Source organism: Elgaria multicarinata, chromosome 14, assembly GCF_023053635.1.
Source record: "Elgaria multicarinata webbii isolate HBS135686 ecotype San Diego chromosome 14, rElgMul1.1.pri, whole genome shotgun sequence".
Lineage (NCBI taxonomy): Eukaryota > Metazoa > Chordata > Lepidosauria > Squamata > Anguidae > Elgaria > Elgaria multicarinata.
Window position 1 is genome coordinate 17,784,114 of NC_086184.1, and position 21,563 is coordinate 17,805,676.

Here is a 21,563-nt window from a genome sequence, read left to right on the forward strand (position 1 = left end):
CATTCCTGGCTAAGTTTCAGTAACCCCTTCTGGAATTCAGCCTAGCCTTTGTGTAAGGATAGAACGCAGCGGAGAAATGGTAAAAACTCCGCGCTAAAGATCAAATCGGAGGTTTGCACTGGGAAAAAGCTGCATTCCGCCACCTCCGCGTGTTCTATGCAAGTTTGCACAATCTTGTTTGGTTTTGTTGCAGGAAAGTTTCCATAGGGCAGCTAGCTTTTGTTATCCCAACCCCCACCCAAGCCCATCCTCATATTAAGCTTTCTAGTAAAGGGACCTCCTTGTGATCGGATTTATATATCATCGTGCCTGTAGAAAAAAAAGAAAAACTCCAAGGTTACTTTAACCCCTGAGGTTGCTGCAACATGCAAAAAAGCGGTTAGTAGGAGGCTGTAGGAGGAAAGTAGTGAGCAGGGGAAGGGTTAAACACCTCTCTCAGCTTGCTGCAAATTCTCCCTTTGCCCCCCTGCTTTGCAGCTATTGAGCTGAGACTTGGGTTTGTAGCCCTGCCGCTCAACAAGTAGCCCCAACCTCCTTTTCATAAGAACATTGCTGGCTCAGACCAAGGTTCCTTCTGGTCCAGCGTTTTGTTCACACAGTGGCCCACCAGATTCCCGTGGGAAACCCACCAGCAGCACCCGAGTGCAGGACATGCTAAAAGAAGTAGCTGTGTGAACTCCCTTTTTCGATGCAACGGCTGAAGCTTGGGAATGATTGACCACCATGCCTTTTCCCTTGCTGTGCAGTTCTGTTTGTGGACCGATGGGTTGAATGTCCTCCTGGGCCGAGAGATGGTGAGTGAATGGACGCAGAGCGACCTGGATATCTTGCTGTCTATGGAGCTCAAGCTGCGATTACTGGATCTGGAGAACATTCCCATCCCAGATGCCCCACCTGCCATCCCAAAGCCCCCCAGCAATTTAAACTTCTGTTACGATTTCACCCACATAGAACAGTAACACCTGCCTCTTTCTAGCATGTGCTGCCATTAATCAGGATTTGTGCGGGATGTACACTGCTTCTCAGATTCCCTGGCTCAGTTCGAATGATCTTCCGGACCAAACGAGGAACGTGCCGTGAGCTTCCTCCTCCCCCTTTGCGTGCACATTCCCTCCTCAGTATCCAGGTTTCTTCTAACCAGTGTTTACTGTGACATCAACCTTGGGCAAACTATGGTTAGCATTAACATGCAAACCCACTTTGTACCATAGTTTCAAATCATTGTTTGGAGATTAGCGCTTATCACAGATTGACTAATTCAGACATCACCACAAACCAAATTGCGACGAATCACACTTAATGCAAAGTGGGGAGAGGACGGAGTGGGCTAGTTTGTGGCACGTTTTCAATGCACCAAATTGAGCCTTTAAATGTGTTTTATGAAATTCTAATTCTGAGTCCAGAAAATCCATTTTCTTTTAATGGGCACTTGTGCATATATTACTTACACACACACTTAAATTGCTTTCTTCCAGCTGCACTGTTTGGGATCTGTCAGAATTTGAGATGGTTTCCCCCAGTTCGTTTTGTCAGGGACCTGTGAATGTTGGGGGTGGGTGGGTGGTCTCAAGGACAGAAACTGAACACTATGAAGAGGGAATAGAACTGAGCCACCCCCAGCTCTCGCTCGTCTCCCACTCTTCACCTCCTGGGCCCCCTTCCCATAGCTGGTCCTCCCTTTCCTACTGTGGTTAGCCTGAACACTGCCGGTACTTGGTCTGCCTTTTGCTACATTTTTGCTAGGCGGAAACTAGCACTTTACAAAACCGGCTCCCTTGCTCTGTGAGAACAACGGGGCCGTGTACGTCTATTTCTGATCTGACTAAGCCACACGATGCTCTGTTCAAAACCGTAGCACAACTACCTTTCAGGAACCTTTTTCTTTTCTTTTCCATGACTGCTGCGAGTGAAGCAGGGCATGGAGGAAGAGAGATTTCTGGTGAGCCGCTCTCTTCTAAGAATTCTTCTCTTGGCAGGCTCTTAAACCAGTGACTTTTGATCCTGCTTGGGGAAAAGTCTCTTTAAATGCATCCAAAGCTTTTTCTTTCTTTTTTTTTTTAAAAAAAACCTTTTCAGGGTATGTTACTTGGTACTTAGTAGTTACGCCTTTGCGTTCTTTGCTTTTGAACCATTGTCTAAATTCTGCACTGAGGGATCTGTAGTTGTCATAAATCATGCCTATTAAGCCCATTTTAAATAATGTCTCTTACTTTTGCCATTTTGACTATGCTGTATATGTTTTTTTATTCTGGTTTTGCTAGCGGGGTGGGGGTGGGGAGACAAAGAGCCGGGCAGGCACTGACCCCCCCCTACACACACACCCTGCCTAGGCACCGGACGTGTTATTCTGTCCTCAACTTGCTGAGGTTGTACCAGACATTCCCACATACCTGGAAGCACGTCTTTGCCTTCAGAAGAATGAGAAACCTGTTCTTCATTAACGTCAAGGAAAGCTGACTCAGGAAACTGAATGCTGCTCCTGGCAATGTGTTTTGTATGCGCCCTGCTTAAGAAAAATCTGGCGTACACACACGGCCCCTGCGTGTAGCTGCTGGAATAACTAATAGTTGTCAGCAGAGGGCAACTTTTGGTATTCTAGAGCATGGGAGGGCAACTTTGGGACATGTGGAGACCATTTTTGTCCCCGTCCCCCCCCGTAGGCAGCATACCCATTTTTAAAAAATAAAAATCTAAGAGACCAGCAGTTTGCCATTGAATTTCAGCAGCGAGCTACTCCATAGTGCTATAAGGGTAACTTTTAGATTGTTTGCAAGCTAAATTTGACCCTTGCAGCACTTTTCGGCTGCAACAAAATGACACCATTTCCCCTTTAAAATAAATAAATAAATCTGCCATGGCCAAATTCAGCAACAGGGTGAGATGGGGGGTCCCACATGCAGCCCTGTGCTAGAAGGACCCTGGGGGTAATGTCAGAATGCCTTGAGAAGGAGGCGGCCTGGCCCACAAGGCCTGTTCCAGTGCTGTGCTTTCATGACATACAACTGACTGGAGCCTCCACTAAACTGGTCCTGCACCAGCTGCCTTCTTGTCAACGGGCCTGTAGAGGCGGAGCGGTGATGGGTCAAGCCAGAAAGAGCTCAGGGGATGTCCTCGTCGGCAGTTGCTTTCTTTGTCCTTCTCTGCTAGCTGATTTGACGGTAAATGTGATTACGTGTTTTGTTTCTTTATGTCAATTTTGTATGTATCCTCTCCCCGCGGCGCCATTTCCCCCTTCAGAAACACTGAGTCCATTGCACTGGAGCGACCATTTCCTCACACCTCTCTGTGTATTAATTTCTCTTGCAGCGCTGTAGCTGCCCACTGACTAATAGGAAACCTTTGCCTCCCGTCAGGGGACGTCCGGGACCTCTTGGCTTCCTTCCTGCTCAGGTGCTTCTACTGTAACATGGTCACTGTGGTACCTGCCTCTGGCAAAGAGGCCTGAATAGTTATAATAATTGTAATAAAGGGAATTATCTTTATGGAGTTTTGGTATTACTGTAAGTGGCTGCAGCTTTGCGGTGGCCTGTCCATGCAAGATAGGAAGCAAATTTCTCTGCTGGCTGCTCTGTTGGGAAAGCAGGGCCTTCCCACCAGCCAAAACAGTCTCCTTAATTTATTTTTATTTTCTCCCTCTTCCCTCCCCATCCCTTTGCCTTGTGTGTCATGTCTTTTTAGAATGTAAGCCTGAGGGCAGGGACTGTCTTCTTAATGATCAATTGTAAGCCGCTCCGAGAGTCTTTTTGGCTGAGGTGCGGGATAAAAATATTCTAAATAAATAAATAAGAACCAGGCCGGCATAAGCTCTCTTGCCGCCTGACGCAAGAGGCAACTTGAGCTGCTGCCACTACTGTGGCCTCAGCCCTCTCGTGCTGCTGCGGGCCGCCGTCTCCCCACCCCCTAATCTTTTGCACTGGGAGAACAGATGGCCTGGCTCTTTGGGGCACGTGCCACTGGAGGGGGCGGAACAGCACCGTTTGCTCCTCTGGCTCTGCCAACTGATGTGGGGATATGAGCCCGGGTAATGGTAGGGTCGGACCTGATCAAGAAAGCCCGGCAAGGATTTTGACCATTTTTTAAAAAACAGCGTGGACAGCAATCTTTCAAGCTGTATATTTTGAAATATTCTTCACTGGCTTCTTTCGTGGGGTTACCGCGTAAGGCAGCTTCCTATTTGCCTGTCATTTTCATGCACAAATGCAAGGGAATGGGCTCTTTTGATAGTTCTAATGCTCCGCACACTCTAAAACTATTCCCCCTTCCTGGGTGTTGCAGCTAGAAGATGTTTGGAAAATGTGGCCTTTAGCTGTAGCATAGTCTTTTTTCAGCCAGGTGGCTTCCAGCTATGTGTGGCCTATGATTCCCAGCCAGCACACAAGGCTGTGCTGACGGAGGATGATGGGAACTGTGGTCCAACACATCTGGAAGGTTCCCAGTTAGGGAAGGAGGCTGTAGTGCAGGGATGGGGAACATGTGGCCCTCCAGATGTTCTTGGAGTGCAGCTCCCCTCCTGCCTCACCCTTGGCTAGGCGGGCAGTCCCAAGAACACCTGGAGGGCCGAAGGTTCCCCTTTCCTGCTTTAGTGGCATTCCATAGCTGCAATCTAGGAATGCCAGCTACTATTGGCCAAGTAGGGCAGGGCACTGTTTAATAGGCTGCTTTGTCATAAGAGCATCCGAAGAGCCCTGCTGGATCAAACCGAGGGTCCATCTAGTCCAGCACTGTTCACCCAGTGGCCAACCAGGAACCCACAAGCAGGGCATGGTGCTACAGCACCCTCCCACCCATGTTCCCCAGCAACTGGCACACACAGATTTACTGTCTCTGATACTGGAGGTAGCACATGAGCATCAGGGCTGGTAGCCATTGATCGCCTTCTCCTCCAGGAATTCTCCAACCCCTTTTTAAAGCCATCCAAATTTGTGGCCATCACCACACCGTGTGGTAGTGAATTGCATAATTTAACTTTGCTCTGTGTGAAGAAGTCCTTCCTTTTATCTGTCCTGCATCTCCCGCCAACCGTAACGTCCAAAGTGTGAATCACAGATCCCAAAGCCCTATGAGTGGAATGGCGCTGTGTGTGTGTGCGTGTGCGTGCGTCTATATATCTCAGTTCACGACAGGCTTGGAAAAGACAAAGCAGGGCTGGTGGGTTGTTACCTTTCTCACCCTCCCGTTGGCGGCAAGGAGCTCGCTGAGACTTCTCGATTACTGAAACATCTCTTCATTGTTGCCTGAACAACATTTCAAGGATTGCTTTGGTATCAGGGCACAGAGGAGCCTGCTGGAGGCTCCCCCAAACTCGGCAGCAGCATACCAGGGCGGGCCTGAAGGAGGAGGTCACCTGGAGGCGGGCTGGGAGTTGAGAATGTGTCTCCCTCTGGACTAGAGGGAAGCCACGGCTGCCGAAAGCAGGGTTCAGAAGAAGCGCTCGTTGGGAGCTGCTCGTCTTGCCTCATTGCTGCTGGACAACATACCTTCCAGCGTCACGTCTCTCTCGCTCCAGGTAATGTCTTCCGGGGCCAGGGCAAACTTCGCCGCTTAAGCTTTGTGGGGGATCACGGTACCTCCTTTGCTCGATGGCCAGCACCAGCAAGGCAGGCTTGGGAGAAGGACTGGTAGGTCTATGGACCCACCCATTGGCAGTGGCATAGCTGTATTTAACGGTGGGGCAAAGAGACTACCAAGGCAGGAGCTGTTTTTCCACAGCAGCCCCTTCTCCATTCTCCTCCAGGGTGGGCGGGGGGTGGGGTGGGCTACCAGGTTGTCTCTACGTTTCCCTGGGCTGATGGCTTACAAAGCCCCCATTTCAGAGAGTGATGGAAAGGTCTGCCCCGCCCACGAACCGCGACTGGATGCTAGCCTGACTCTGCGGCGGGAGGTGCGCTTGGAAATGTTCAACGTCGGCCATGGTAATCTGGCTGCACATGGAGACATCCAAGCATTTCAGCTGCTGGCACTCTTGGCCAATGGCCTTCAGTGTCCTGCAAGGGAAAGGGCACTTTTGTTTTTCTTTATCCCATTCCCTGCCCGCCCCCTGAACACACACACACACACACACACACACACACACACCACACACACACACACACACACCCCACACACGGAAGGCCTGGCCTGGCAGCAGCCTTTAAGACCCTCTTGGTGACAAGCTGGAGGGGGTTCAGAGGAGGGCAACAAGGATGATCAGGGGTCTGGAAACAAAGCCCTATGAGGAGAGTCTGAAAGAACTGGGCATGTTTAGCCTGGAGAAGAGAAGGCTGAGGGGAGACGTGGTAGCACTCTTCAAGAACTTGAAGGGTCACACGGGAGGGCCATGATCTCTTCTCAATAATCCCAGACTGCAGGACATGGAATAAAAGGCTCAAGTTACAGGAAGCCAGATTCTGGCTAGACATCAGGAAAAACTTCCTGACTGTTAGAGCAGTACAACAATGGAATCAAGGACCTAGGGAGGTTGTGGGCTCTCCCACACTAGAGGCCTTCAAGAGGCAGCTGGACAACCATCTGTCAGGGATGCTTTAGGGTGGATTCTTGCATTGAGCAGGGGGTTGGACTCGGTGGCGTTATGGGCCCCTTCCAACTCTCCTATGATTCTACGATCCCTTCCTCTTACCCGCTAGCCACACCCAGGCCAGTAACTTTTGGACTCTGCAACACGACTTACTTTGGTGTCAGCTGATTACAGCCAGAGAGGACGAGGTGCTGCAGTCTAGGCAGTGAGCCGGCTGCCTCCACAAAGCCTTGATCGGTCAGGTTCACGCAGTGGCTTAGCGAGAGGTGCTCCAAGGCCCGGCAGTTGCGAGCAACGGCTAGAAGGCTCACGTCTGTGACATTGGGCACGAGGCTGAGGGACAGCTGGCGGAGCTCAGGGAAGCCAATGACCTGGAGAGGAAGGGGCAGAACAAAAAGCTGCAGGAGGAAACCAGCTTGGCGGCACCCAGGCATTGCGATGAAGGCTCACATCCTGCCCATGGTGTCCATCGGGGGTCGGCAACGTGGTGCTCACAGGCTGCAATGTGTCTCTTGGCCCCTTTCTTGGTGCCCTGAGCCTCCAGCATTTTCCCACCCAATTGACACATTTTCTTACGAGCCTCTGGGATCACTGTGGAATAGTTTTCTGTGGGTGCTGAAAATGGGGGGGGGGTAAAGGAGTTGTTCCGTGTGTTGGGGCTCAGACCCCACCTCTGCCTTGGGGTTTGTCTTTTGGGCAGGTCACTTGCCCTTTGCCATGCCTCCCGTGGTAGCTGTTTTGTAGTGGTGCCTGAATGGCCAAAGTGTGCCATGGCCCCAAAAGGTTGCCTATTCCTGGTGTCTAAAGATTTCACTGAGAATCGACCGTGTCCAAAACCAGAGCTAAACGACACGTTGCAAACTACGGCAGGCAAACTGCGGTGATGCCATCGCAGCGGAGGAAGGTGACTTTTTTGGTGGGGAGGCCGAACAATTGCACGGTACAAGCTTTCTGGACTGTACCACTTCAGACTGCAGGTGAGGGAGCAGGTGAAGGGATTCCTGGGTCAAAAGCTCCCTATCCAGGGAAAACAAACACATCAGGAAGAAGGCTAGAGTTGGAGCCTTCGCCCTGAGCCGCTAGCTTTTCACGGGCAGGGAATTTGGGCTGTGCAAGTGCTCCCCCACATGGAGCCCTCCCTGCCATCTGAGTGGTACAGTCCCCAAGGGCTGTGCCATGCTATCATTCTGAACACCTAGTCTATCTCTTAAAGCAGGCGCCCTACTGCTGTCCTATGGGGAGGTTCCAAAGCTCCGTGGCAGATCCCCTGCTTGGCCTGCAGAAGGTGCCAGGTTCAATCCCCAGCTTCTCCACGCAGAGCTGGAAAAACTTCTTCCTGAAACCCTGGAGAGCTTCTGCTGCCAGCCGGTGTCGACAATACTGGGCTAGATGGGCCAAGGGCCTGACTCGGGAGGAGTCTGCTTCCTAGGTGATGGAGCATTTCCTTACCCAGCTTTGACCACGTAAGAAGCAGGAGCTCGAAGCGTCCCCTCTCCCTGCCCCAGTTATGCACATCCTGTTATGACTTCCCTGGCATCTTCTGCACAGGGTGGCCTGTTGTCAACCCCTTCCATCTTCCCCCCACTCCCCCCCTTTTTTCCTTCTTCAAAGTGCCTGTGACAAGCTTTCTCCCCCTCAGTGCCCCAAACCGCTTCCCCTGCTTTCATGACTCACTTCGTTAACCAAGCCTTTTCTAAGCCTTGCTAGGCCAGCTGCCACCACCACCACCCCGCAGCTCTGACCTTAACTGTCGTGTGGACAAGCCCTTGCTAAGTCAAGACATCGCCACGACAACCCACACATCCTGGCCTTTGCGTGCCTAACGTCAGTCTTCCCACCAGCATCGGATCCCTTCCACATCCTGTACCGTTAGTGCTCTATCAAAGCTGAACCTGAATAGGTGTCACTTCAAGCTCAGCGGCAGACCACACTCTTTACAGGCAGGAAGGAGGGCCCAGACCCTAGTATCTCCATGTAGGGCTGAGGAAGCCCTCCGTCTGAGACTTCAGAGAGACGCTGCCAGTCGGTGTAGATGGTATTGAGCTAGATGGGAAAATAGCCTGACTCTGTATAAGGTGGCTTCCTATGTGACTGTGGCCCTGTCCAGAAAACCATGGCTTTAACCATGGTGGTTAAGCCAGAAAGCCGGGCTGTATTCAGAAGACACCTTAAACCATGGCTTTAACTATGGTGAATAAAGCAAAAAGCTTTATTCACCGTGGTTAAAGCTATGGTTTTTAAGGTGTCTTCTGAATGGGTCCTATGATGGTGCTCCAGCCCCGGTTGGTTCCTTTTGCCAGGACACCCCTCTGGGCCATAGGAACATTGCCTTGGCTTGGGAAAAGGCAGCTTGCCATGGGCCCGCCTAGCACAGCAGGTGCTCTACCACTGCGCTACGGTCCCTCCCTAGCGGCTTGCGTCTCTGCCAACGCAGTGTCCAGACCTTGGCAAGGCTCAGGTCCGTCAGCTTCCCGCAGGCGGTCAGGTCAAGCTCCTGCAGGCCGGTCAGGGCACTCAAGGAGGCTTGGGACGTCTCTTGGGCATCCTGCTTGGCGAGGTCCATGAGAATCTGGCTGTCTTGCTCCAGATCCTGTGGAGGTGGCTGGAAGAAGCCCATGTTGCCAAAATTCCTGCTGAACTTTGGGCCAGCATCCTTCTGTCAAGGCAACAGGTTGGGGGAGGGTTAAATTATTATTAATTAATGTTATTATATATTTACATTTATATACTGCCCCATAGCCGAAGCTCTCTGGGCAGTATATATATATATATATATATATATATATATATATTCTCCAATATGTATAAACAAACATACAAAATACAGTAAACATTTTTCAGCCAGAAATTTTAACAAAATTACTTTCTTTACAAGCTTCACCTTTTATTCCTTTTCCCTGTTCCCTCCCCCAGCCCTGTCCGTCTCACATGGATTTCCCCTATTTTTTCTTTTTATTTATTTATTTTATTAATTTATTTATTACATTTCTATACCGCCCAATAGCCGAAGCTCTCTGGGCAGTTCACAAAAATTAAAACCACAATAAAACAACCAACATGTTAAAAGCACAATTACAAAATACAGTATAAAAAGCACAACCAGGATAAAACCATGCAGCAAAATTGATATAAGGTTAAAATACAGAGTTAGAACAGTAAAATTTAAATTTAAATTTAAATTAAGTGTTAAAATACTGAGAGAATAAAAAGGACTTCAGCTGGCGACAAATGGAGTACAGTGTAGGCGCCAGGCAGACTTCTTTAGGGAGCTCATTCCACAACCGGATGGTATATATGTTTTTTCTTTATATCTTCCATTTTATTTTGTGTTATTTTATATTGTTTTTACAGCCCTACTTCTTTTTCACGAGTCCCAGAGAGTCCTATAAGCTTCTGCCAAAGTTGTTCTATTCTTTTCTTTCTTCATATATTTTATATATTTTGCCAGTCCTTCTTAAAATTATCTCTTTGCTTTACTCCTCTTTGAAATTGTAACTTCTGTGTCAATTTTTCACTAATTGCTATTTCCCAAATTTCCCTTTTCCACATGCCTACTGTTAGCATCCTTGGCGTCTTCCAATTTTTTGCTATTAGTTGTCAGCATATATCCTATCTCTGGGTGGTTTACAAAGATTAAACACACTGAACATTAAAAATCAATATACAAAACTGAAAACCATAAAAGCACAATTTTTTAAAAAATTGAACACACACACACACTTAAAACAACTATAAACTCTATGCACCTCCTTTTGATAATTGGACAGTATAGAAATGCAATAAATAAATAAATAAACTACTGGTTTCTTGGAAGTTAATGCAGGATCAACGCAAATGGATTTTCTGAGCTCTTATGATAGCTAAACAACTGATATTACTATGTTGGAAGGATAAATTTTCACCTCCTATAAGGCAATGGACTGAGGGCTTAACAACGTTAACAACATTTGAACGGGTGATAGACGCCACTTGCGAATGGATAAAGATGTGAATATTTGGTCTGCTTTTCTTGAAACCTATGCATAATTCTCTTCCTCCTTTTCTAAATGGATGAAAAATACCTGATGAAAAAAATAAGACATTTCTATGCATGCAATGTTTGTTCTTCTATCCCCCTCACAATTTGTTTTCTGCTCTGTTTTGTTAAATTCACAATAAAATAAATAAAATAAAAGAAATGAGCATGACAGCTAGGGACTGAGGAAGCACGTGGGTCACAAGCAGCCCGTGCGGGTGCCCCAAACACCCACCACCGAATGGAGAGTTACCTTGAGGTGCCGTTCTTCCCAGGGAGATCATACTCCCCCTGGCCACGACACAGGCTCTGAACACCAGGCCTGGCCGCGGCTACTCCCTGCTCAAGCCAAGCACCACCGCTTGATACGCCTGAGGCGAGGGACAAACACCACCTTCCTCCAAACTATGTGGAGAAAGGGGTTAAATGGAGAAGGATTTCAATATATAAAATAATACACTGTGAGCTATATGTGCTGACGTGAATTATTGTCAGAGTGGGTGCTAAATGTATAAACTTCAGATGATAAATGCCAAACAGACACGTGGGATTTTTGTGGTCGTTAAAAACAAAATAATTAAAATTTATTTTAAAAGTTCACAAGCTTTGTTTCAAAATAAAACATTTAAAACCCTTTTTGAAACCTTTCATCCAATCCTTTCACCCATTCACATACACGCTTTCCTTTCTCTCTCACAATCACTCTTGAGCTTTCTTTATTATCAGTATTGTTTAATATACATCAACTATGTGCACACCACACTCCAAAGACACCCCTCTCTACGCTGAACCTCAAATTTTCCAGACCCAAGTACTCTAAACACCAAGAGCTAACACACAGAGAGCACTAACAATCCCCTCAGTCATTCCCTCATATATCACTCCTCCCACTCCCAAGACATTCTAACTCCACAGACATACATTAGGGAACTGACTTGTGGGGTGTAACGCCACACACACACGCAAAAAATGCCAAACAGTTGCTTTAGCATGCTGGGAAGGTCATGATCTCTCCATCTGCTGCGTTTGTGCTGTAGGGCATAATAAGCGAGTTTAAGATAAGAATAAGCCCACTCAGTTAGACCAAAGCTTAATCCAGTCCAACATTATGCTTACAAAAGTGCCTCTGGGATGTCCACAAGCGAGACATGAAGGTGATGGTCATCTCCTAAGTCCAGGAATCAAAGGTATACTAGACTTGAACATGGGGGTTCCATTTTAGCTGTCCTGGTTAATAAAATAACCCTATCCTCCATGAACTTCTCTAATCTTATTTTTTTTTTAACTAATCTCGGATAGCAGCCATCATCAGCCTGGGAACTCCATCAGACAGAAGGCTCGCTTTCCCTCGACCTGCCAGAAAGAGGACACGGCGAGGGTTGCACAAGAATTTAGTTGATATTTGAAGAATAGACGAAAACGCCCCGCTCGCAACACCGAGGGCAAACACGGTCGCATTTTTCAAGAAAAAAACTGCTCATTCCCAAGCTTACAATCACGCTAGTCAAATGTTTTCTTTTTTAAACACACACACACACACACACACACACACACACACACACACCATGCACTTCAAAATACATATCCAGTTTAACCATCTATTCAGAACCCACCCACCCACCTGTGTTCGGGAGCAAGAATGAGGTGGGAAAAAGAGATGCGCCAAGCTTGAACTCGGCTCCCCCCCCCATCCTAAATTCAGGTCCAATTGCCGGCTCTCCACTAGATCCTAATCCCTGAGCACTCTCATCTCATCCTCCTCTTACATTGGAGGACAGGGCTTGGAACCACTCCAGGTATCTGTTTTTGGACCTAGAAACCCCAGTTTATCATAGGGGAAGGTTGAAGACAGCCCACCCCCTCCCTGCTACAAACCACCTACTCATTATCAGCACCTTCCTTCTTCTCTGATGCTATCGGTATGAGATCCCTTCCCTCACAGTCTTTCTTTGTCTTTCTTTCTCTTTCCGCTCCTCCGTGTTTTCTGCTACTCATAAGCCAAAGCCATTCCAACTACCTGTCACACGCCTCCACTTTCCTTGCCCCTATCCCAACCACCTGCGCTTTCAACCGAATAACATGGGAGGAAAGACAAAATTTATTTCTTCCTCTCAGCCTCATCACCTCCGGGGGCAGCACGGTAGAAGAGAAGCACGCTCTAGCCCTATCCATCAGCCGGAGGGCTGCTGTGTACTGTGTGTGTGAGTCTTGGGGGAAGTGCTGTATGTGTGTATGTTATTATATAGGGTGACCATATGAAAAGAAGGACAGGGCTCCTGTACCTTTAACAGTTGTATTGAAAAGGGAATTTCAGCAAGTGTTATTTGTGTATATATGGGGAACCTGGTGAAATTTCCTCTTCATCACACCAGTTAAAGCTGCAGGTGCCCTGCCCTCTTTTAAATCTGGTCACTCTAGTACAGCTCCTGCAGCTTTAATTGCTGTGACGAAGAGGGAATTTCACCAGGTTCTCCATATATATAAATGACACCTGCTGAAATTGCCTTTTCTATGCAACTATTACAGATACAGGAGCCCTGTCCTCCTTTTCATATGGAGGGAATCTACACGTCGTTGTGAGGGCGCTTGCATGCGCCCCCAGTGCGCCCCCAAAACGACTGTGTAGATCGTGCCCTGAAGAGACAGAGGAAGAGGCGGAGGAGGAGGAGGCTGGGGAATCCGGCCGCGTCCTGCCGCCGCCGCCCACCTCCCCGCCGGCCTCCTGCTGCCGGCGGAAGCCAGCCGGGTCGGAGAGCTTCTTCCGCTCTCTCCCCCCCTGCCTTCTTCTGCCGAGCTCTCCGACCCAGCCAGCCCTGAAGAGACGGAGGAGGAGGCGGCTGGGGAATCCGGCCGCGTCCTTGCCGCCGCCGCCGCCGCCGCCGCCCACCTCCCCGCCGGCCGGGCTGGAGAGCTCGGCGGAAGAAGGCGGGCGGAGAGCGGAAGAAGCTCTCCAACCTGGCTGGGTCTTCCGCTGGCAGCAGGAGGCCGGCGGGGAGGTGGGCGGCGGCAGGACGAGGCCGGATTCCCCAGCCTCCTCCTCCTCCGCCTCTTCCTCCGTCTCTTCAGGGCACGATCTACACAGTCGTTTTGGGGGCGCACTGGGGGCGCATGCAAGCGCCCTCACAACGACGTGTAGATTCCCTCATGGTCACCCTATTGCAACCTGTTGTAAGCCTCCTTGAAAGAAACGTAGAGTATAAAACTTCAGATCACAGCTCTCCTATTAATCCCAAGTGGTTGAATGCCACTTGGCCCTCTGCAAAATCAGATGCTGACCATCTGCTATGAATGCATCCCAAAATGCTATTCTGGGCTGCATTAATAGTATAGCTTCCAAATTGTGCAAGGTACTGGTTCCCCTCTATTTGGTACCGGTTAGCCCTCATCTTGAGTACTGTATCCAGTTCCGGGCACCACACTTCAAGAAGGATGTGGACAAGCTGGAGGGGGTTCAGAGGAGGACAATGAGGATTATCAGGGGTCTGGAAACAAAGCCTATGAGGAGAGACTGAAAGAACTAAGTATGTTTAGCCTGGAGAAGAGAAGGCTAAGGGGAGACATGATAGCACTCTTCAAATACTTGAAAGGTTGTCACGGAGGAGGGCCAGGATCTCTTCTCTATCATCCCTGAGTGCAGGACACGGACTAATGAGCTCAAGTTACAGGAAGCCAGATTCTGGCTGGACATCAGGAAAAACTTCCTGACTGTTAGAGTGGTATGACAATGGAACAATGACCTAGGGAAGTTGTGGGCTCTCCCACACTCAAGACCTTCAAACCATCTGTCAAGTATGCTGTAGGGTGGATTCCTGCACTGAGCAGGGGTTGGACTCAATGGCCTTATAGGTCCCTTCCAACTCTACTATTCTATGATTCTATCTGTCTGTTCTTGGGATTAACCAAAATGGCTCCAGAGAGTAAGAACAACTACCACAACTTGGAAAACTGAGAAATAGCCACCAGTCTTTTTAGTCCTTTCCATATCTGGGCTTTTCCCTTTGGGATAATGCTGCAGTGATTATGAGGAGACAGCTGTGAACATGACTGGGCCTGTTCTGAGCCCTCCTAAAATGTGTGAATCAGCAGGGCTTATACTATTGCAGCTAGACCGTGAGGATCAGAAGGATGGACCCTGGAAATGAGGTAAGTCTGGACAAGCTACCAGCCACTAGGTCAGATTGCTGCCCCCAAATAACTCCAATCCCCATCCATCCCTTTATGAACATGGGGGTCTCAGCCACTCCCATTCCTACTAAGACAAAAGCATAGACATCAGGTTACAATTGGGCCAAAGGGCTCCTGCCTCTCTCTTGGCTAATAGGGCAAATTAAGTACTGGGTTAAGAGTGAGGAGATTTTCATTATGAAAACAAGGAAAGAGAAATAGGATCTCCTCTCGCACCTTGATAATCAGAGTGCTGCTAATACTGATACTACCAGTGCACAACATTTCTGCTCCCTTATCCCTAGGTCAACCAGTCACAAAAGTGTGTGTGGGCGTGCTCTCACCTCTCTGGCACGTTCACGCTCCTCTCTGGGCTCCTCAACTCCCAGCAGGCCCCAGTCCGTCAGTTCTTTGCACCAGGCCAACCGCAAGACAGTCAAGCGCAAGAGGTGGGAAGAGATCGCTTGGACGCTCCGATTGGTGATGGCTACGCAGGACGAGAGATCCAGAACCCGCAGGCTGCTGCTCAGGGCTTCAGCCAGAGAGATGACCGAGCTGTCCTATGGAAGGAAAAATAGGCTGCTTGATTCATTCTTTTTAGTTTCACACACTTATTCCAAGGGTTTGTAGTTATACCCCTTGAATTCAGATTTTTTTCCTTTATTTTATTTTATTTATTATTGCATTTATATCTCTCCTTTTTTCCTCCAAGGAACCCAAGGCAGCGTATATAATCCTCCTCCTACAATCCATTTTATCCTCCCAACAACAACCCTGTGAAGTAGGTTGGGCTGAGAGTCTGTGACTGGCCCAAAGTCACCCAGTGGGTTTCCATGGCCAAGTGGGGACTAGAACCCAGGATCTCCTGACTCCCAGTCCAACACTTTAGCCACTACACCACACTGGCTCTTTGGCCTTAGACTGTTGGTCCATCTAGGCCAGCCACTCTCTGCCCTGGTTGGAAGAGATTCTCTGGAGTGTCAGACAGGGTTCTTTCCTAACCATGCGATTCAAGATCCTTTTATCTGGAAACACTGGGGAGAGTCAATGGTTAGAGCATCAGCCCAGAACTAGGGAGGCCCAGGTTCAAATCTTGACTCAGCCATGACGTTCACTATGACTGGGTTCACATGACACGATAAGCCATGGTGGGTTGTGAGCCTGGTTTGTGTCACTGTGGCTTATTGTGACATCTGAACCCACCACCAATGATTCAGCATGGTTTATTAACCACCCACAAGCCACCCTGAGAACCCATGGCTTGTTGTGGGTGGCTTGTTGCGGTGAAAACCCAGCCACTCCTTGTGATCATGTTAGTGATCACCCCTCCACTGATACTGAAATGGCACTTTGGAATGACCGTAACTGAGTCACAACTCCCCCACCCTTGCTGCTTTGGAAGCATGCGCGAGGGTCCGTAATTCTCCCTCTCTTTGGTCCTTTGCATGTGTGCTAGTGCACAGATCTGCCTGTCCACTCTGTATAGCCTTCAGCGCTACAGTCACCTCGTCAATTTCCTTGTCAATCACCTACTCCAATTTGGGGCTTCCCTTGATCACGAACTCTGAAACACGAACACTGCTGCTGATATATATCCGTCCCAATTTAATCATCATCATCATTACGCCCCACAAACATCTTAGAACATACGCGTAGTAAACAGCAGAAGGCGACCTTCAGGGAGACCGGTTTGGGCTCGACGGCACTGAAAGCTTTCACCAGTTCACTGCCGCTCACGAGGCTGCACTCGGACACATCCAGGCTTCGGAGATGCTTCAGGTGCGAGATGCCCTGGAAGCCGGTGTCGGTCAGCCGCGGGAGCTTCCCCAGCCGCAGATGCTGAAGGGCCAAGAGCCGGGAGCTGATGACGAGGACGGCCCGGTCGGTCAGCTCAGAGCAGCCGCTCAGGTCCAGCGTGGTGAGGTGAGGCTGGTGCTGGCACAGGAGGCTCACGGCCTCGTTGGTCAGATCCCGGCAGGCCTGCAGCACTATCTCTCGCAGGCGCAGGTGCTCCACTTGGACCAGGGACTTCACGGCCTGGCTGGAGATGCTGGTCCCGCTCAAGTCCAAAGCCTTCAGGGTGCCGGCTCGCTCCCTCAGCAACTGCAAGAGATTGCGGAACGACAGCAGGACCGAGGAGTTGTAGTTGCTGGAGCCGTAGTAAGCGTCGAACTCGAAGGTGACGTGGCAACGGGCGAGGGAGAGCCTGGCCAGGCGCGGAGAGCAGCCGGTCAAGCGGTTGAAAGTGAGGTCGGACAGGTAGCGCACGCCGGACAGGTGAAGCTCCTGCAGGTTGACCAAAGCTTTTTGGGCTTGCAGGTAAGACTCCTTTTTGGAGAGCAGCGTCCCAGACATGAAGAGGCTGTTGCAGCCGCTGAGATCCAGGGCTGTGAGGGAGGGGCAGGCCAGGAGGAGCTCCTCAAAGCTGGCCTCTGTCAGGCTGCTCCCTTGCAGGCACAAGCTGCTCAGGTGGGGCCCCAGGTACCTGGCAACGTACCTGACAATGTCCCGGGAAGTGGTGGAACTGTCCAGGTTCAGCATATTGACGTTGCACACGTGCCTTCGGGCCAGGCCTACGATGGTCCTGAGGGAGGCGGAGCTCGCCGGGATGTTGAAGATGATATCCTCCTGGAATTGAATGGGAGGAGGAGAGAACGCGGTGAAGATGTCCGCAGAGAGACGAAAGGGGACGTCAGCTTCAGAGCTCGTCACCAATCCATCATAAACTCTCCTGCATTCAGAGCCGGGGTTGCATAGTGCAGGGGTGGGCAGAAGAGAGATCGCCGGAGGTTTTGGACTTCAACTCCCAGGAGCCCCTGCCGGCCTGGCCAATGGTCAGGAATGCTGGGAGCTGAAGTCCCAAACCTCTGGAGATCTACTTTCTGCCCTCCCCTGGTGTAGTGCAGAGGATTTGGATTTGGATTGGAGAGACTTGGCTTCAGATTTTCAGGGAGCAAGGAAGAGGATCGCTTCCTTGGGCAGGTTATTACCCTCTCTCTTTCTCAGCCTAACACAACTTGCAGGGCTGTAGAAGTTAAAAAGATATGTTCCCTGAGCTCTTTAGAGCAAGGGCAGGATGCAAGTATGATAAACAAATAAATAGGCATTTGTTCTTTCCTGGTGGTGCACTGTGGCCTGAGTTGCATAGGGTGATCTCAAGGGGATTTGTGGATGGATGGATGGGTCTGGTTTTGGAGAAGGGCCACAGCTCAGCAGTAGGCCACCTCCTTCGCATGCAGAAGGGCCCAGGTTCAGTTTCTGGCATCTCCCGTTAAAAGGACTGAGTGGCTGGTGATGAGAAGTATCCTCTACCTGAGACCCCGGAGAGCCACTCTCAGCCAGAGTAGATGATACTAGGCTAGAAAGGCAAACAGGTATGAGTTGATATAAGAGTGGGCCATAGTAGTAGAGTCTGGTGGCTCCGATGTTAGTGGAACAGTGAAATCCGCTCCAGGTTTCAACCCAAGGTGCACCTTGGATACCTTCTCTATAGTTCTGACTGAAACCCTGAGCAGTTTCACTGCCCCACACTGACATCAGAGTCGCCAGCCTCCACTGGTCCATATGTGGCCACATCAGACTGTAGAAACCTTGGGCTCTGTGTCAGGGATGCAGAACCGCTTTCAGCAAGGGGGGCCAAAGTCCATTTTGGAGAAGATGGGGTGGGGGAGGGCTGCCAGAGGCAAAAGGTACAGGTTCCAAAATGCCAAAAATATCAGCATATTTTAACTTAAAGGGTCTTATTGCCAGTAATTAAAATCTTAGGAGGGGCAATTCAACTGTTTGGAATGGGTAGGGTGGGGCGAGGTGGGGTGGGGAGAGAGAGAGACCATGCAAACGCTGGGAGACACTGGCCATGTTTGCATGATCACTGTAGTCCACTGTGGACATTTGGGGAACCCAGGAGGGTCAGGCTGGGCTTAGCCCCCCTGCTCTACATCCAGCATTCCCCCTACAACTGAATTCACGGTCACAGGCTCAAACTTAAGAACATAAGAAGAGCCCTGCTGGATCAGACCAAGGGTCCTTCTAGTCCTGCACTCCGTTCACACAGTGGCCATCCAGCCGTCGACCAGAGACCCACAAAGCAACAGCACCCTCCTACCCATGTTCCCCAGCAATTGGTGCACATAGGCTTACTGCCTCGGATGCTGGAAGTAGCACATAACCATCAGGGCTGGTAGCCATTGACAGCCTTCTCCTCCAGGAATTGATCCAACCCCCTTTTAAAGCCACCCAAATGGGTGACCCTCACTACATCTTCTGGTAGTGAATTCCATAGTTTAACTATGTGCTGTGTGAAGAAGTCCTTCCTTTTATTTGTCCTGAATCTCCCACCAATCAGCTTCATGGGATGACCCCATTGGGTTCTAGTATTTTGAGAGAGAGAGAGAGAGAGAAATGTCCCTGTCCACATTCTCCATACCATGCCTAATTTGGTACACCTCTACCATGTCTCCCCTTAGCCTCCCTAAGCCTCCTTTTTTCCAAGCTAAACAATCCCAGCTGTTGAAACCTTCCCTCAAAGGGGAGATGCTCCAGCCCCTTAATCATTTTAGTTGCCCTTTTCTGCACTTCACATTCCTATTTTTAGCTAAATGCAGCCGTAGGAGGCTCCAGTTCCCAGCAGTGCTGAAAGAAGAGGGGGTAATCTTTCCCCGGAGCCATTTCCTGATCTAAGTCACCTCCCAGAAGCTGCTATTAAACCTGCTACAGAAAGGAAGAGAAGGCAGCTGGATCCTGTCTAGCAGTGGGTCTAGTGGCTTTGGATTTAGGGAAAAGTCACAAATGCCCTCCCACACACCCCTGGTGTTTACTCCAGCACCAGTAAAGTGGAGAACGGGACACACCGATATACGGAGATTTAATCCTGGACTGAATCTCCATATAAGGAGATTCAATCCAGTGAACACCATTCTTGTGGATTTGCCTATATTATCAGTCTACATTCTTGCTGGGCAATGAAGACATATTGACCAATTCATTGATCTGATTGCAAATCTCCCGCGTCCTGTCTGTTTACGCTCACTCCAGCTTCACTGCCCTTCCATTTTTAACCCACTTTTAATAGTTTGGTAGCTTTGCGGCGGCATCAGCATTCGGTGGGCTACAGAAAGAAGGAGGTTGGCCATTATGGCGCATTCCGGAAGTAATGCTAAACCTACAGATCAGTGTTACGTGAATGAGCACTCCCCTGTGTGCGCTCCCATCTCTTCCCCTGGCGTGGAACAGCTGCCAGGAGATTGAAAGCTTTCGCTAACTAGCCAGAGTAATTTGCTATGTCTGAACAGGACGCCATCTGGTTAGTTTATGATTTGTTAATAAGCCAAGGCCGTAAGGAACGTTTATGTTCTTGACATATTAGCAAGTCGGAGTTTAATTCAAATAATAGTTTACCTGACGCAGGGAGTCCTGGGCTGCAAAGTACCAGGTTTGGTTCACCAGAGAGGCCTGTTTCCTATCCGAGATGGGCAGGAAACTCAGGATATATGTGATAATCTGCAAAGAAGACAGACCATGAAGAGGAAAAGTGCCCAGCTCATGGGTGCTTGAGCCCTTCAGCAGCAGCGTGGTGGATTGATTTAAATCAGGAGTGGGCAACCTGTGGCCCTCAGCCTAGTTTCAAAAGCCCTCTGCAAGCGATTCCTTCGTTTCTATACCTTCCGCTAGCCAAAGTTCTCTGGGTGGTTCACAGCATGATAAAACATAGCATAAAACCTTAAACACTCAAGAATGTAAAACAGTTTAAAACAATTAACGGTAAAACTATCGTGACCCAATAAAACAACAACTGCCCATCACATCCTGTCAAATGCCTGGGAGTTGAGGAAAGTTTTAACTTGGCACTGAAGGGATGACAATATCAGAGTCAGGTGGACCTTACTGGGGAGAGCATTCCACAATTGGTGACCACCACTGAGAAGGCCCTCTCCCTTGTTGCCATCTTCTGAAACACCCTCACAGGAGGGACTTGGAGGAGGACCTCAGATGTTGATCGTAGTGTACTGGTAGGTACACAGGTAAAGGGCTCTGTCCCTCCCCAGGTAGCCAGGGAGGGAGGGAGAGTGAAAGAAAAAAGACCTGACCTACTGCTGGCTTCAGGCCACCCTGACAAATTATAGTTGAGGGATTGAGCCCCTCAACAAAGAAAACATATCCCCCACTCCTGCCTTAAATCACCAAGAAGCAAGACTGATTTAAATCGTGGATTTGATTCAAGATCTCCATATCTTTCCTGAATAAGAATGGATATTCAATAGGTGTTAAAACAATGAAAACGTATTGGTTTGCAGATAAAAATGAGCTTCTGCCCTCTTGGGAAGCATAATCCAAAACCTCTGGTCCTCCTGCTGATGTACACTACATAGTTATCTGGCTAGCGATGAGTGCAATTGTACAATTGTGGAATGGGTGCCGTTGTGAAATGAATGGCAGGAGGGCCCGCAATCACTGGGTCGAACAGTATTTTACAAATATTCATACTGTTTGGTTGATGGTTATAAACATTCATACTTTGCCCCAAGTTAAATATAATACATAGCCTACTACATCATATTTACATCAGACCTCCGAGATCAGGCATCATTTCCTCTGATAGTTCTCTTTTACATCGTAGTAGTAGTAAAGCATTAGTGTTTCAACCAATGGTTACAACAAGCATAATAAAAACAATGCTAAAACAAGTCATACATTCTGCAAGGTCAGGAATTTTGCTCTATACATTTGGGAAATAGATTTCTTGGCCCTCTTATGATAAAATGCCCTGGACGCCCAAACAGTATTTGGAATATTTTCTGGCAGGTACAAACAAGTTAACAACAGAGTTAGTGGCTAAGTTCCTCCTCTCCATACAAAGGAATCGCAAATTGA

The 21,563-nt window shown here is 49.1% G+C and overlaps 2 protein-coding genes across 2 annotated transcripts in view; one reads left to right on the plus strand and one right to left on the minus strand.

Annotated features, from left to right (window-relative positions):
• The window catches only part of ELMO3 (engulfment and cell motility 3), a 30,023-nt gene extending 26,541 nt beyond the window's left edge, over nt 1-3,482 (plus strand). Inside the window, exon 21 of the mRNA XM_063140939.1 lies at nt 747-3,482. Coding sequence (XP_062997009.1) covers nt 747-959 — 213 coding nt within the window. The 3' untranslated portion in view covers nt 960-3,482. The remainder of the gene's footprint in view (nt 1-746) is intronic.
• Nucleotides 3,483-5,754: 2,272 nt separating this feature from the next.
• LOC134408701 (F-box/LRR-repeat protein 2-like) overlaps nt 5,755-21,563 on the minus strand; it is a 33,967-nt gene continuing 18,158 nt past the window's right edge. The window contains exons 2-7 of the mRNA XM_063141084.1: nt 20,091-20,192; nt 16,344-17,321; nt 15,038-15,253; nt 8,958-9,170; nt 6,668-6,885; nt 5,755-5,984 (exon numbers count right to left, since the gene is read on the minus strand). Of these exons, the coding sequence (XP_062997154.1) occupies nt 5,810-5,984; nt 6,668-6,885; nt 8,958-9,170; nt 15,038-15,253; nt 16,344-17,321; nt 20,091-20,192 (1,902 nt within the window). The 3' untranslated portion in view covers nt 5,755-5,809. The remainder of the gene's footprint in view (nt 5,985-6,667; nt 6,886-8,957; nt 9,171-15,037; nt 15,254-16,343; nt 17,322-20,090; nt 20,193-21,563) is intronic.